This window comes from Leucoraja erinacea, chromosome 18 (assembly GCF_028641065.1).
Source record: "Leucoraja erinacea ecotype New England chromosome 18, Leri_hhj_1, whole genome shotgun sequence".
NCBI classification, from domain to species: domain Eukaryota; kingdom Metazoa; phylum Chordata; class Chondrichthyes; order Rajiformes; family Rajidae; genus Leucoraja; species Leucoraja erinaceus.
Window position 1 is genome coordinate 38,859,047 of NC_073394.1, and position 17,130 is coordinate 38,876,176.

Here is a 17,130-nt window from a genome sequence, read left to right on the forward strand (position 1 = left end):
CGCTGGTCAGTGCAGACTCAGTGGTCAGTGCAGAAGGGCCTGTGTCAGAGATGTATCTCTAAAATCTAAAGAGCAGCTTCTTCCCTACAACCATCAGGCTATTAAACATTATAACCTCCAAATAGGCTCCAAACTATATCGTGTTGGGGACATTATTTTTGCACTATTATTGTCTATTTGTATTTATCATATACATAATGAACCTGTTTTTGTTGTTTATTATCGGTTTTACATAGCACTATATATTCTGTTGTGCTGCTGCAAGTAAGACATGTATTGATCTGTTTTGGGACATATAGACAATAAAACACTCTTGACTCTTGAAATATGGAAGTCATTGTGAAAATGGGGTCAATGAAAGAGCGTTCACGTCGTGGCCCTGTTTCCACCAATCTTACCACCGCAACGCACAAGGAACGCAAGACAGGCATCACTGTATGCAGATGCCGAGAAGTGTGATCAGCTCTGACAAGAAGAAGATTGTGAAAATTAATATTTGTATCTGTAAGAATCTGAAATCTGTGGAATGAAATTTTAAAAAATAGTTAAATTAATTGCCGACACTAAGGACTGCAGATACTGGTTTTCATAAAAAAGCCATAAAGTGCTGGAGTAACTCAGCGGGTTAGGAAGCATCTCTGGAGAACATGGATAGGTGATGTTTTGGGACGGGACCCTTCCTCAGACAAATAATTTGTCACTGATTTCGCCTTCAAGGTTACTATATTATTAATTCATTGTATTTTTGATCATTATATATTATTTGTGTGTTATAGTATTTATGGACATGCTATGCTGCAGCTGGTAAAACATTCATTGTTCTGTTTTCACTACATATCACTCAAGACACTTCTATCGGGACTCTCTTGGCTAAAGATAGACACAAAGTGCTGGAGTAACTCAGCGGGCAGGCAGCATCTTTGGAGAAAGGAAATAGGTAACATTTCATGTCGAGACCTTTCTTCAGAACCTCGACCCAAAACGTCACCGATTACTTCTCTCCAGAGATGCTGCCGGCCCTCTGAGTTACTCCAGCATTTTGTGTCTATCTTTGGTGTAAACCAGCATCTACAGTTCCTTCTTACATACTCTCTTGGCTTATTTTGCCAAAAGCTGGTATCCTGAGTCAGTATGCATTGTGTGTGTCTGCGGTTTCTTCCAGTACTAATTGCTCTAAGACCCTTTTCACTCAGAGGGTGGTGGGTACATGGAACGAGTTGCCCGAGGAGGTAGCTGAGGCAGCATTTTAAGTCTGAAGAAGGGTCCCGACCCTATTATTTTCCTCCAGAGATGCTGCCTGACCCATCAAATTACTATCTATCTTCAGCATTTAAAAGACATTTGGACAGGTATGTGGATAGGAACGGTTTAGAAGGATTTGGGCCAAATACAGGCAGGTGAGTCTAGCGTGGACGGGACATCTTTGTCGACATGGACAAGTTGTTTCTGTGCTGTGTAACTCTATCATATGTGATAGGCATATTCCTTCTTTCATATAACTTTGCACCCCTCTTTTCAAGCAGAAAGAGATTCAGAGCAGGAGAATTATCACAGGAGATAGAAACAGAATGTTGCAGTAACTCAGCATCTCTGGAGAAAGAGAATAGGTGACGTTTCAGAACCTTCTTCAGACTCGTCAGATTACCACAGGAGGAGTCTGCCATCGATGTTACATTGCAGAAGCTTCTCTGAAAATTACTGCAGTGCTGATCACATCGATAAATCAGAAGCGGAAAAGAAAAGTAGACTGCAGTTGAAAAAAACTGGCACCCCTTTAATTAACTATTTTTTAAAGGATTGTTTAAAGTGCCTGTATACTGCCAGGGGGAATTAAGTTGCTTAATTTCAATAGATTAGATGTCATTTCCTGCCACTAGTTTGAGTTTTAGCACAAGGTTTAGTTTTAATTTATTATTACGTGTACCAAGCTGCAGTGAAAAACTTTTGTTGCTTGCTAACCAGTTGGTGGAAAGACAATACATCATTACAATGGAGCCAATTACAATGTACAGATACATGATAAAGGGAATCATGTGAATATCATTTAGTGCAAGGCAAAGCCAGTAAAGTCCGATCAAAGATAGTCCGAGGGTCACCAATGGGGTAGATAGTAGTTCAGGACTGCTCTCTGGTTGTGGTAGGATGATTCAGTTGCCTGATAACAGCTGGGAAGAAACTGTCCCTTAATCTGGAGATGTGCGTTTTCACACTTCTTCACCGTTAGCCTGATGGGAGAGGGGAGAAGAGGGAGTGGCCAGGATGCGACTCGTCCTTGATTATGCTGCTGGCCTTGCCGAGGCAGTGTGAGATATAACTGGAGTCGATAGAAGGGAGGTTGGCTTGAGTGATGGTCTGGGCTGCGTCCACACAACAAGCTACAAAAATGAAGCTCCTATTGTTTCCTGGCGGGACTTACCAGTGACAAAACTATAAACGTGTTCCATTTGTAAAACCATTAGAGACTGGTGATTGACATCACTAATCACCGCATATTAACTGCTCCATTATTCTGCTTGTTTACAGCTGCTCATGGGACCTAATTGACATAAAATGGGGGCATTTTAAACTAAAAAGAACAAATGATAAATCTGGGACATGAAGTTGTCATTCCTTGCAGTTTGCAATACATCGTTTTATTTTACTGACGTAATACTAATTTCATTCTCAGTGCTCAGATCTCACTTGATAAGGTTTAGGTTTATAACTGTCACACATGGAAATATCGAAGACTAGAGGGCATCGCTTTAAAGTGAGTGGGGCAAACTGTAAAGAACATGTGCGGGGCAAGGTTTTTACACAGAGAGTGTTGAGTGTCTGATGTGCACTACCAAGGGTGTTGGTGGAGGCAGGTTTAGGGTTGGTGAAAACCTTTTAATAGTGTGTTATCTGATCAAATCATAAAGAAATCCACACGAGTACAATCAAACCAAACTTAACAACACCAGGCAGAGTGAAGAGAAAATGTATCTGCACTGTTTTCTTGTCTTCTGTTTTTTTACCTGTAGAGCTGGTTCACTGGGTCACCCACATATCACTGGTTCACCCATATATCACCAGTTCACCCATATATCACCAGTTCACCCATATATCACTGGTTCACCCATATATCACCAGTTCACCCATATATCACCGGTTCACCCACATATCACCAGTCACTGGTTCACCCATATATCACTGGTCACCCATATATCACTGGTTCACCCCGGTTCACCCACATATCACTGGGTCACTCACATATCACTGGTTCACCCATATATCACCGGTTCACCCACATATCACTGGGTCACCACATATCACTGGTTCACCCACATATCACTGGTTCACCCATATATCACCGGTTCACCCACATATCACCGGTTCACCCACATATCACTGGTTCACCCACATATCACTGGTTCACCCATATATCACCGGTTCACCCACATATCACTGGTTCACCCACATATCACTGGTTCACCCACATATCACTGGTTCACCCACATATCACCGGTTCACCCACATATCACTGGTTCACCCACATATCACTGGGTCACCCACATATCACTGGTTCACCCATATATCACCGGTTCACCCATATATCACCGGTTCACCCACATATCACTGGGTCACTCACATATCACTGGTTCACCCATATATCACCGGTTCACCCATATATCACCGGTTCACCCATATATCACCGGTTCACCCACATATCACTGGTTCACCCACATATGGTTCACCCATATATCACTGGTTCACCCACATATCACCAGTTCACCCACATATCACCAGTTCACCCACATATCACCAGTTCACCCACATATCACCAGTTCACCCACATATCACTGGTTCACCCACATATCACTGGTTCACCCACATATCACTGGTTCACCCACATATCACTGGGTCACCCACACATCACTGGGTCACCCACATATCACTGGTTCACCCACATATCACCGGTTCACCCACATAATTTTAATACTGCTGACATTTCCCTCGACTCAAGCCCTTCCCTGGTTTTGTTTCTATTCGCCACTCTGGTGTGTTACACTTTGATATCACCTCCTGTATCATCATTTCTCAACAGATACCAAGAATGCCAGCACCACTTTCCTCAGAACAGCAAAAATCTAGCGCAATATTTGCACCACAAGAGACAATTTTTTTTCCCTTAATAAACCCCTAATTAGTGAGGACTTTTGTTACATCAAGCCAGCTATCTGCAGTCAATGTGGAGATCATTTCAGATTTAACAGACCTCATGGTGAACAAAGATTTGCCTGAATTATATAATTGACAGGAACAAGTTCAGCTGGTCAGAAACCACAGTGGGGACCACACACATGCACTCTCACACACACGCACACACACACACACACACGCATGCTTGCGCGTGCACATCCGCAGACTCACACACACACAAACATATCTGCACACACACGCACACATGCAAACAACCACCCACAAACGTACACACACACACAAACTTGCATATGTATACACACACATGCACACATCTGCACACACACACACAAACATCTGCGCACACACGCACACAGAAACTCAATTGCACACACACAAACATGCACACACACACATCTTCACACACATGCACACAAATACAACCACACATGTAACGTGGATACATGCGCACACACATACACCTGCACATTCAACTGTGCACATACATATATATGCAGACACACATATATGTACACCCTTGCACGCATGCACATGCACACACATACATGCATGTATGCATGCACACACATGCACAGAAACATGTGCAAATGCATACACACACGTAAAAACACGCAGACATAGAAGGGTCGTTCCGAAACGTCACCCATTCCTTCTCTCCAGAGATGCCGCCTATCCCGCTGAGTTACTCCAGCATTTTGTGTCTACCTTTGATTTAAACCAGCATCTGGAGGTCTTTCCAACACATAGTGTAGACACTCGCACACAGACACTTCATAACTATAGTTATCAATTGTTTCAGTTTATCATTTTCAAAACTAACCCCAATGTTTCCTCTGTGCAATCGGTACATTTGCAATCCCTCCCCACTAAACAGCCGGCTTCCTTCTATTCTTTGGGTTGAAAGCAATGGGAACACTTAGGCCAAACGGTTAATAACATAAAGAAAGCTCACAACTCCAGCAATTACTGTCACCATTCATGAAGCTCAGCTATCAGACACACTTACAATAATTAAAAATAAAATAGAAGATAATGACTGCATGATTAATGATTCATGATTAATTACAGGAAGCAACTTATGAATGTCACGTCAGAGAATTGTATGTCATAACAATGCCGCCGTCATTTGTTATCATGTCTCCCATAAATTATCATGTTGGCCATAAACTGAGTGGAGGGAAAACAATGGCATTAAACGGAGAACCACGTTACAACTACATCTGAGGTCATATTCATTATCATGTGAAACATGATGACTGACTAACCCACTGTGTCATTCATTAAAAATCTGCTTATTTTCCATCCTGTCTTAATATGTCAGTCACATCACAGGTACGGGCGGCCGTATTTGAGTAGCTGCCTTACAGCGCTTGTAGCGCCAGAGATCCGGGTTCGATCCCGACTACGGGTGCTGTCTGTACGGAGTTTTGTGCATTCTCCCCGTGACCGCATGGGCTTTCTCCAAGATCTCCGGTTTCCTCCCACACTCTAAAGACGTACAGGTTTGTAGGTTGAAGATAGACACAAAAAGCTGGAGTATCTAGGCGGGACAGGCAGCATCTCTGTAGAGAAGGAATGGGTGACGTTTTGGGTCGAGACCCTTCTTCAGACCTCTCCAGAGATGCTGCCTGTCCCGCTGAGGTACTCCAGCTTTATGTGTCTATCTTCAGTTTAAACCAGCATCTGCAGTTCCTTCTTACACATACAGGTTTGTTGGTTAATTGGCTTGGGTTTGTATACTTGGTATAAGTGTAAATTGTCCCTAGTGTGTGTGGACGTGTTAATGTGCGGGGATCGCTGGTCGGCGTGAACTTGGTGGGCCGAAGGGGCTGTTTCCGCGCTGCATCTCTAAACAAAACTAAACTAAACTAAACTAAAATTTGCGGCCTGCTTTCCACTATACCTTGGTGCCTGTGACAATGAACTAAATTGAACTGAATTGAACCACCTATTCTTCTTAAATTTGGCTTGATTGCATAATAATATGAAAAATTATGCATAAGACGTTGGTGATTGTATAAGACGTTAGGGGGGCTGCATTTAGGGTATTGTGTTCAGTGCTGGGCACCATATTATAGCAAAAATGTTGTCAAGCTGGAAAGGGTTCAGAGAAGATTTACGAGGATGTTGCCAGAACTAGAGGGTCTGAGCTACTGGGAGAGGAGGAGTAGGCTGGGACTCTATTCCTTGGTGCACAGGAGGATGAGGGGTGATCTTATAGAGGTGTATAAAATCATGAGAGGAATACATCGGGTAGATGCACAGGGTTTCTTGCCCAGTGTAGGTGAATAGAGGACCAGAGGACATTGGTTTAAGGTGAAGGGGAAAAGATTTAATAGGAATCTGAGAGGTAACTTTTCACACAAAGGGTAGTGGGTGCTTAAAAATTCATGAGATCAGCTGATTGGTCCTCTCGCCTGTCAATCACCACGATGAAGATAACGCCCCTGGATGCCTGGACGTGAGTCAGTCTCTCTGGAAAATCGCGAGAGGCCACAACTGTGATTTCAAGCTGTGAATCAACTGAACTGTGAGTCTGCAAGTGCTTGCAATAAATGATTTGTTAGCCCTTAATGACAATGCAATGAGTTGTTTGGCAATTTGGTGGCCTGCACTCTGCTTGAAATGCTATGAAATTGAATGCGGCGGCCTGAACTCTGCTTGAAATGCTGTGAAATTGAATGTGGTGGCCTGCCCTCTGCTTGAAATGCTGTGAAATTGAATGTGGTGGCCTGCCCTCTGCTTGAAATGCTGTGAAATTGAATGTGGTGGCCTGCACTCTGCTTGAATTGCTGTGAAATTGAATGTGGTGGCCTGCACTCTGCTTGAATTGCTGTGAAATTGAATGTGGTGGCCTGCACTCTGCTTGAAATTGAATGGAGTGAACTGCCAGCCCACCTCCCTTTGATAAAGTAGCCTTGCCCTTAAGTCCTCCACTTTACTTTCAAGGGACTGTACATTAGCCAGTAGGATAGTAGGGAGAGGGGGCCGAAGTTCCCAGCGCTTCATTCTGACCTGAAGTCCTGCCCGTCGGCCACGTTTCCGGACACAATGGAGGCTTCCCCTTTGTTTCCAGGTACTGTGCTTACTGCCAGCCCACCAGCCTTGAGTGACTGAGCTGCCAGCCCACCAGGCCTGAGGGACTGAGCTGCCAGCCCACCAGCCCTGAGTGACTGAGCTGCCAGCACACCAGCCCTGAGTGACTGAGCTGCCAGCCCACCAGCCCTGAGTGACTGAGCTGCCAGCACACCAGCCCTGAGTGACTGAGCTGCCAGCACACCAGCCCTGAGTGACTGAGCTGCCAGCCCACCAGGCCTGAGTGACTGAGCTGCCAGCCCAACAGCCCTGAGTGACTGAGCTGCCAGCCCACCAGGCCTGAGTGACTGAGCTGCCAGCCCACCAGCCCTGAGTGACTGAGCTGCCAGCCCACCAGGCCTGAGTGACTGAGCTGCCAGCCCCAGAATCCATTTGGCCCACAATATCGATACTAGCCCTCTGGAAACCAGTCCCTAGGCCCACAATACCCATACTAGCACTCCAGAAAGCCCCCCCCCCCACTGGCCACCAATATTGGAGTTGGTGGAGAGGTGGAATATTGCGTTGGGGGACCAGCCCTCCCAAGTGAACATGGGACCCAACGGGTCCAACTTAGTCTAGTTATACATAAATGTAAACCAGGCATTCACAGCTCAGACACATTTGCTTCAGAAACTGCAAGCAGCAAACCTGGAAGAGATACTGCAACAATTAGCTTGGTATCTTGTTTTACATCGTTCATTGTGATGGGTTCAGTGGCTCTGGTAACATAATATCTGTCAGTGTTCAACATGCAGAGAGGGATTATAAAAGAATTAGTTCACATCATATTTCCACAGAGTCTTTATGGCTTTTGTTTTTAAATTGTTGTCATTTAATTAACTATTTACTTGTTTCATTAGTGGAAATCAACATTTATTATCTCCTATCCTGTCCCATAACAGACTTTATCACTTAATAAATGCAATAATCTGCGATGGGCAGAATTTATTGTGCCAAACTTTACGATTGTCTTTATGGCTAGTGTTTATTACTTAATAGTAAAATGTTTGTTGCATTGTAAAGTCTGAATCACTACCATACACAGAATTGAGCTACTGGTGAAATTGCCGGTGAGATGGGTTGTTGTGTGTCCTGCATAAAAGATTTTCCTACTAATGGGTCTATCTGGAATCCGAGACATTGTCAGGTTGTCAAATAAAATGTATTTGTTAGATGTTGGATTACCTCGCAACGCCAGACACCCAAGTTCGATACACACCTCTGGTGCTGTCTGTGTAGAGTTTGCACGTTCTCCCTGTGACCACGTGGGTTCCCTCTCAGTGCTCCAGTATCCGCCCACATCCCAAAGATGTGCGGGTTTGTAGGTTAATTGGCCCTCTACAAATTGCTTCCAGTGTGTAGGATAGAACTAGAGTATAGGTGATTGCTGGTCGGGAAAGGGAGTAGATGAGAATGTGGCATAACAAAGCAGCAGTGTGAATGGGTGATGGATAGTCAGCATGGGCTCAGTGGGCCGAAGGGCCTGTTTCCGTGCTGCATCTTTCAATCAGTCAGCAGGAGCACAATTGCACAGCAAAACATTGGGGATAGGAAGGAACTGCAGATGCTGGTTTCCACCAGATATAGGCACAAAGTGCTGGAGTAAATCAGCGGGACAGGCAGCATCTTAGGAGGGAAAGAATGGGTGACATTTCGGGTCGAGACCCTTCTTCAGACTGAGAGTCAGGGGCGAGGAATATGGAGACCATGGTATTAATGGATTGTTGTTACCAATGTGGCTACTAAAGTGTACAACATAAAATGTTTAAGAAGGAACTGCAGATGCTGGAAAATCGAAGGTAGACAAAAATGCTGGAGAAACTCAGCGGGTGAGGCAGCATCTATGGAGCGAAGGAAATAGGCAACGTTTCGGGCCGAAACCCTTCTTCAGACTAAATGTTAGTTGATATCCGTCACAACAATAAATGGGCAGAAGATGGCAGTGATGAGTGATCAGCTGTGATCTCTCTGTGAAGGCCATCACATTCAGCCCCTGACTGACATGCAAGGTAATCTCACCCTTACCAGCAAATTCATTAAAGTGGTTTCCAATGTCGTAGGCCTGGTAGTTGTAGCCAGCGTATTCATAATCGATAAACTTTACTTCTCCTATGAAAGAGAGGAACATTTATCAGTTATCCTTTAATCAATGATCCTAATATTAATCCAAAAATTCTGCTGTTGCCTGTTGGAAAGAGAAACAGAGTACATGTTTCAAATCGATGATATTTGATTAGAACCTTTTCATTTCATTAAGCTGGAAAGAATGCAGAGATTTATAAGGATCCATCCAGGACTCGAAGGCCTGAGCTATAGGGCGAGGTTGGGCAGGCACATTCCATGGAGCACAGGAGGCTGAGAGGTGATCTTAAAGAGGTGTATAAAATCACGAGGAGAGTAGACAGTAGACAGGGTGAAGGCAGAGAGACTTTTATCCTGGTTAGGGGAATCTAGGAACAGAGGATATAGGTTTAAGGTGATAGTGGAACTTGCTGCCAGAGGAGATAGTTGGGGCAGGTACTATAACATTTAAAAGACATTTGGACAGGGACATGGGCTAAACACAGGGAGATGGGACTAGTATATGGACCACCTTTGTCAACATGGATGAGTTGGGCCGAACGGCCTGTTTCCGTGCCGTTTGACTCAATTACGCTATAACTATTTCTGTTGATAAGTCATCTGTTAATTTACCTGTTGGATTTTTCCTGCATTTTCCCTCACCCATTTATTGACAAGCTGGAATTAGTTCCACAGGTGACTACAGGGCTGTCAAATGGGGGAGCTCACCAGATTTCACAAAGCAGCCTTTAAGATTCTGCCTCTCAAAAAAGTCAACTCTATTGTTACAAGTTTTGTCTGGGATTATAAGAATCATAGAATAAGTAAAAAACATTTATGTAAGTCAAAGATAAATGGAGGTTTGGCTTTGCCGAATTTCTTATTTTATTTTTGGGCAGTCCATATTAAAAACATGAATTTCTGGCTGGAAGAAATGGATGAACAACCAGATTGGTTAATGATGGAAAAGGAAGACTGTCTACCTTTTGAAATAGGTCCGATCATATTTGCCCCCACAAAACTGCACAAAAAAACCTATAAAGAAAACCCCATAATACATAGTGGAATACGAATTTGGAAACAAATAAAAAAAGATTTAAAATTGAATAATATATCACTATGCCTTCCCATTGTAAATAATCCTTTGTTCAAATCATCCTTTATGGACAAAGGTTTCACACAATAGAAAAATTATGGAATCAAAAATATTGGACATCTTTATGGGAAAGGCACTTTTCTTTCATTTGAAGAGTTACAACAGAATTACGGACTGCACTCAAATAATTTCTTCAGATACCTACAAATTAGAGATTATGTTAAATCTAATACACAAGTCTACAGGAGTAGGGAATCAGAAATTCTTGATGAATGTTTGAACAAGCATCCTAATACTGAAAAACTAATAGCTTATATTTATAACACCCTACTAAACAACGAGGTACCACCAACCGAACCATATAGATACAAATGGGAAAATGAAATAGGTCACCCTATAACGAAAGATATGTGGGACGAAAGTTTACAACAAATACATCAATGTTCATTAAATGCCAGACATACTTTAAGACAATTCAAGGTATTACATAGACTACACTACTCTAAAATAAAACTAAATAGAATCTTCCCACAAATCTCTCCCATTTGTGATAAATGTCTACATCTAGAGGCTAATTTAACACATACGTTTGCAAACTGTATAAAACTTAAACATTTCTGGACTGATATTTTTGAAACAATTTCAGAAGTTATTAATACAAAACTTGACCCAGACACAAAATTAATAATACTTGGAATATCAGAACAAAGTTTAACACTCACAACAAACCAAAGAAATTTCCTCGACTACAGTATAATAATCGGGAAAAAATTAGTATTAAAATTTTGGAAAGGTCCTACAACCCCCACAATTAAAATGTGGATTACGGAAATGTCGGAGACCCTATACTTAGAAAGAATTAGTCTCGTCTTAATGGACAAACAAGATCTTTTCAATAAAATCTGGGCTCCATTCATTAACTATCTGACGGGATAGATTGGCACAGCACGAGGACCCAACTGAAACTTGAACTCAGGATCAGATGAAAAGCTATATTTTATAATCTACGAACCTATCTCCATTGACGTATTATAGGCAACCCATTCCACCTCTTCCGTTTCTCTGTTTTTTTTAATTTGTAACTTTCTACCCTCTCTTTCTCTCTCTTTCTATAAAAAATAAAAATACTAGAAGCAGAAGTAATTGATAATTGAAAATTTTAACAATGTATGATTGATGTATATGAAAAGTTTTTTTACTATAATATGTAACTATACTTTATAATATGTCTACTTCTAGTAAAAATATTAAAAAAAAAAAAAAAAAGATTCTGCCTCTCGAATCGAATCGAACAAAAGTGTTGGGAGAGCAGCCATTTTGAAACAGTCCACTGAATCAGTGGCTGAGTTGAGCTGAGTTCCAAGTGTGGACTTTGAGAGGGAAATGCGAGGCTTTGTCTCGAGACGATTCGGCGAGGAGGCTGAGCAGTGAAAGGGTGAAATAAGGTGAGGTCTTTCTAACTTTCCTTTAGCTTTAGAGATACAAACCCTTCAGCCCACCGAATCCAAGCCGACCAGCGATCACCCTGTACACTAGCACCATCCCACACAACAGGGACAACTTACAATTTTTTAACTAAGGCGTGTGGAAGGAAACTGGAGCACCCGGAAGAAACCCACGCGGTCACGGGGAGAACGTATGAACTCCATACAGACAGCACCTGTAGTCTGAATGGAGCCCAAATGCAGCTCTAGCACTGCGCCACTCTGCCGCTGTTTCCTATTTCCTCCTGCTCGATGTGGCAGATCAGGGAAACTTATAGTTTCCTTGTGTAGGAAAGAACTGCAGATGCTGGTTTAAATTGAAGATAGACACAAAATGCTGGAGTAACTCAGTGGGACAGGCAGCATCTCTGGAGAGAATGAATGGGTGACGTTTCTGGTCGAGACCCTTCTTCAGACCTGAAGAAAGGTCTCGACCTGAAGCATCACCTGTTCAGACAGGTTCTTCAGACCTGAAGAAGGGCCTTGACCCGAAACATCACCCATTCCTTCTCTCCAGAGATGCTGCCTGTCCCGCTGACTTACTCCAACATTTTGTGTCTACCATAGTTTCTTCACCGCCTTGAAGGCACAGCGGCAACAACATCGTATTAAAGTCTTAAGGGCCTGTCCCACTTGGGCAACCTAATCCACGAATTTAGAAGACTATAGACGAGTTTGAAAAAATGTCACGGTCGTGTTGACTCGCCAAAGTAAAAGACCTCCTACGACTATGTCTGTCTACGACCTCCAATTTTTTTTTTTTTTTAATTTTAATTCAATTTAACGACCCCCCTCGACCTCAGTCTTCCACACCTAAGACCAACTCCGACTAGCTACGTGTGGTAAATGATCACATGATAAAATAATGTCATGTTTGCATTTTTTGTCTCGGGCCAGTTACCGACCTACGACTATCTACGACTACCGTCACGACCTACTATGACCTACCTACGACCAACCTGCGAGTAAAAAGCATCGATATTTTCAATGCCAACCTTTTTGTTTTACTCGTGAACATTTTTCATCAGGCTGGAAAAAATGCCACGACCTACTTGAGGCCACGAGTACGCGGAGACCACTCACGAGCGTGAGGAAGAGTTACGCAGACCTCCTACGATCTCGTGGCGACCATGCTGCGAGTACGAGTCAAGGGCAAACTCGGCAGAGGTCGCCAATTACAGGGGCTTTAGATTAAAGGAAGGTCTCGACCCGGAACGTCACCCACCCTTTTTTCCAGAGATGCTGCCCTGATCTGCTGAGTTACTCCAGCACTTTGTGTCTAACATTGTATTAAACCTGGGGTTAGTAACAGGGGCATTCGTTAAAGAGCTGCAGGGGAGGTACAGTGAAACATAACAATACAGGGTACATCAAATTGCTGGAGAAACTCAGCGGGTGCAGCAGCGAAGGAAATAGGCAACGTTTCGGGCCGAAACCCAAAGGGTTTCGGCCCGAAACGTTGCCTATTTCCTTCGCTCCATAGATGCTGCTGCACCCGCTGAGTTTCTCCAGCAATTTTGTGTACCTTCGATTTTCCAGCATCTGCAGTTCCTTCTTGAACACATAACAATACAGGGATTTGAAGGTAAGGATGAGAAATGTAAGCCAAGAAACTATTTGATCCAGCCCTTCAGTAGGACAGCAACCATAGAAGTGCTGGGTGAATTAGACTTGTTGCACGAACAGCAACTGCAAAGCAAAATCTGTTTGTGATAAGGTCTTGGTGAGGTGCCTCCATCGGCAGGTTCGAATCATTTTCAGGTGACTTTGTAACCTGTGGCCTGGTTCTCAGTGTCCCTTTAGCTTGTGCTTTGTGTAAAGACAATCCCTGTGAAATACCAGTTGCAGATTATTTTGCTCGCTCCCTCAGAACCCTCTGCTCTCTGAGGATAATGCGGGATGTCAGAAAAGTTATTTCAGAACACGAAAGAAAACAAATATATACTTTCAGGAGCTGCTGTCGATCCTGAGATACGAGCAGTCGTCTCCACAAGTAAGTCTAGGTCGGCAGTTTCCTTTCAGTTTATACACTGAGGCATATAGAAAGTGACATTAATGTTTCACAGAGTAAGATGCAATATATGGGTCAAAATAACAGAGAGGGAAACATAATCTGTTAATGGCCGATTATGATGAGAATTTAAATGGATGAGTAATCTATCTCTGCAGTTAATGTACACGCTATGTTGCTTGTCTGTTCCGATCAAATAATGTATATAAACAAAGACTGTAAATGCACATGCTAGGCTGCTAAATAGTCAGATCACTTTCAGAACAAATCCTTGATGTTATGCAGGGCACATGAACAGTTCTTCGAAAGAGAAAACCATTTCTGTTCAGCACTGGGGTCTTACATTTAAAAAAAAAACGGAAGGTGCTAGAAGGGCTCTGGAGAACTGGCTCTAAGTGGGGAAAAAATTAAGAGCTAACCTTTCACAGAACGTAAGGCAGTACAGCACAAGAGTTAGCCCTTTGGCCCACAATGACTGTACTCAACATGACGCCAAGTCTAACTCATATCTGCCTGCATGCAATCAATATCCATATAGTCCCTGCATATCCACGTGCCTACCCAAAAGCCTCTCAAACACCACTATCGTACCTGCCTCCACCACCGCCCCTGGCATCCAGTTCCAGGCACCCACCACCACCTGTGTAGAAAAACTTGCCCCGCACATCTCCTTTAAACTTTGCCACTCTCACCTTAAAGCTCCGCCCTCTAGTAATTGATATTTCCATATGGGGAAAAAAGTTCAGATTGTCTATCATAGAACCATAGAAACATAGAAAATAGGTGCAGGAGGAGGCCATTCGGCCCTTCGAGCCAGCACCGCCATTCATTGTGATCATGGCTGATTGTCCCCTATCAATAACCCGTGCCTGCCTTCTCCCCATATCCCTTGAGTCCACTAGCCCTTAGAACTCTATCTAACTCTCTCTTAAATCCATCCAGTGATTTGGCCTCCACTGCCCTCTGTGGCAGGGAATTCCATAAATTCACAACTCTCTGGGTGAAAATGTTTTTTCTCACCTCAGTCTTAAATGACCTCCGCTTTATTCTAAGACTGTGTCCTATCTATGCCTCCCATAATTGTACATACTTCTATCAGGTCTCCCCGCAAGCTCCTGCTTTTCAGACAAAACATCCCAAGCCCGCCCGACCTCTCTCTCCATGTGTCTAATACCCCCGAATCCAGGCATCATTTTAGCATATGGCAGGAAGGAACTGCAGATGCTGGTTTACACTGAAGACAGACACACGATGCTGGAGTAACTCAGTGGGACAGGCAGCATCTCTGGAGAGAAGGAATGGGTGACGTTTCGGGTCGAGGTTGAAGAAGGGTCTCGACTCAAATCATCACCCACTCCTTCCATCCAGAGATGCTGCCTGTCCCATGGGAGACCCCTTCCACCCCTACAACGGACTGTTCCAGCTGCTACGGTCAGGCAAACGCCTCCGTTGCCATGCGGTGAGAACGGAGAGGTTGAGAAGGAGTTTCTTCCCAGAGGCAATTCGGACTGTTAACGCCTATCTCGCCAGGGACCAACTCTACAGAACGTTTTTCCTTCCATTATTTATTATGTAAAAGAATATGTGTGTTATGATTGTGTTTATAATTTATTTGGTTGTTTTGTTGTTTGTCTTTTGCACAAAAGTCCGCGAGCATTGCCACTTTCATTTCACTGCACATCTCGTATGTGTATGTGACAAATAAACTTGACTTGACTTGCCTGTCCCGCTGAATTATTCCAGCATTTTGTGCCTGTCTTCTAGTAATAGCATTACACTATTTCTTCTGATAACAATGCCCGTTCTAATGTTGCCACTTTACACCTTAATCTGCAAAAATAACTCTTCCAACACTAAATCCAGTGGAATGCTCTTCTTGGTAGCAATCCCTGCATCTCCAAAGTCATGTGGCTATTTGAGAGAGTTTGGCATTGTGACATGATATCAATTCAAGGACACTTACGTTAGTTTGCCCTCTGGAAGGTGCTATAGGTGCATCAAATCCAGGACAAACAGACTCAGGAATAGTTGCTTTCCGAGAATTATAACTACTATAAATTCAAATTCACACATGCACTGACTACACCGCCCAACACGGACTTCCATCTGTATATATGTATATATGTATGTAGCGCCGCAGAATTTGTGCACCTATTCCCCCCCCATCTCCCTTCTGTTTTTTGTTTTTTCTGTTTCTTGTTTTTTGTGCTAAATTGTATGTATGCCATGAGTACGAGCAGCTTTCAGTTTCACTGTACATGTATAGTGACAATAAATGGCATATCTAGTTTGATCATTTTAAATGTACCTTTCTCTTCAACGTGGATAATGTTGCCACACAGCAGATCGTTATGGCACAGAACCAAAGGGGATTTCATTTGCAAAAGGTGTTCTTTGAGCACTTCAATCTCAGCGACGAGGAAGTCAAAACTTGGCATGCCGCTCAATTCCATGGAACTGGGGATTAAATAAATAACAAAAATGCAGTTAAGTACAGCAAAAATAAGTACTGGAGTGGCAGTTGCCATTGTACTTCAGAGATCTGCATCTAATGTTGAAGAAATATTAGCTACATGAAGCTTTAACATGTTCATAAGACATAGGAGCAGAATTAGGCCATTCGGCCCATCAAGTTTACTCCGCCATTCAATCGTGGCTGATCCATCTTTCCCTCTAAACCCTATTCTGCTGCCTTCTCCCCGTAACCTTTGTCAGCTTTACTAATCATGGACCTAGCAATCTCCACTTTAAAAAGACCCAAAGACTTGGCCGCCACATTCTCATCGGTGAGAATGAAGGGCTTAAATAAAAAACCTTTACCAAATTAAATCTTCAATGGTAGGTAGACAAAATTGCTGGAGAAACTCAGTGGGTGCGGCAGCATCTATGGAGCGAAGGAAATAGGCAACGTTTCGGCCCGAAACGTTGCCTATTTCCTTCGCTCCATAGATGCTGCCGCACTCGGTGAGTTTCTCCAGCAATTTTGTCAACCTTCGATTTTCCAGCATCTGCAGTTCCTTCTTGAACATTAAATCTGTTTGTGCCATAAAGATCTGCTGCCTAATATTATAATTTACAATGAATTCCACAGATTCACCACCCTAGAGTCATAGAATCTCTCAGTGCGGAAACAGGCCCTTCAGCCCAACATGTCCATGCCAACCAAATCCCATTTACTTTCATTTGGCCCATTTCCCTTGAGACCGTTTCTATTC

The 17,130-nt window shown here is 43.2% G+C and overlaps 1 protein-coding gene across 1 annotated transcript in view; it reads right to left on the minus strand.

Annotated features, from left to right (window-relative positions):
• LOC129705947 (ethanolamine kinase 1-like) overlaps positions 1-17,130 on the minus strand; it is a 217,703-nt gene that overhangs the window by 114,469 nt on the left and 86,104 nt on the right. Inside the window, exons 2-3 of the mRNA XM_055649882.1 lie at positions 16,224-16,372; positions 9,289-9,372 (exon numbers count right to left, since the gene is read on the minus strand). Of these exons, the coding sequence (XP_055505857.1) occupies positions 9,289-9,372; positions 16,224-16,368 (229 nt within the window). The 5' untranslated portion in view covers positions 16,369-16,372. The remainder of the gene's footprint in view (positions 1-9,288; positions 9,373-16,223; positions 16,373-17,130) is intronic.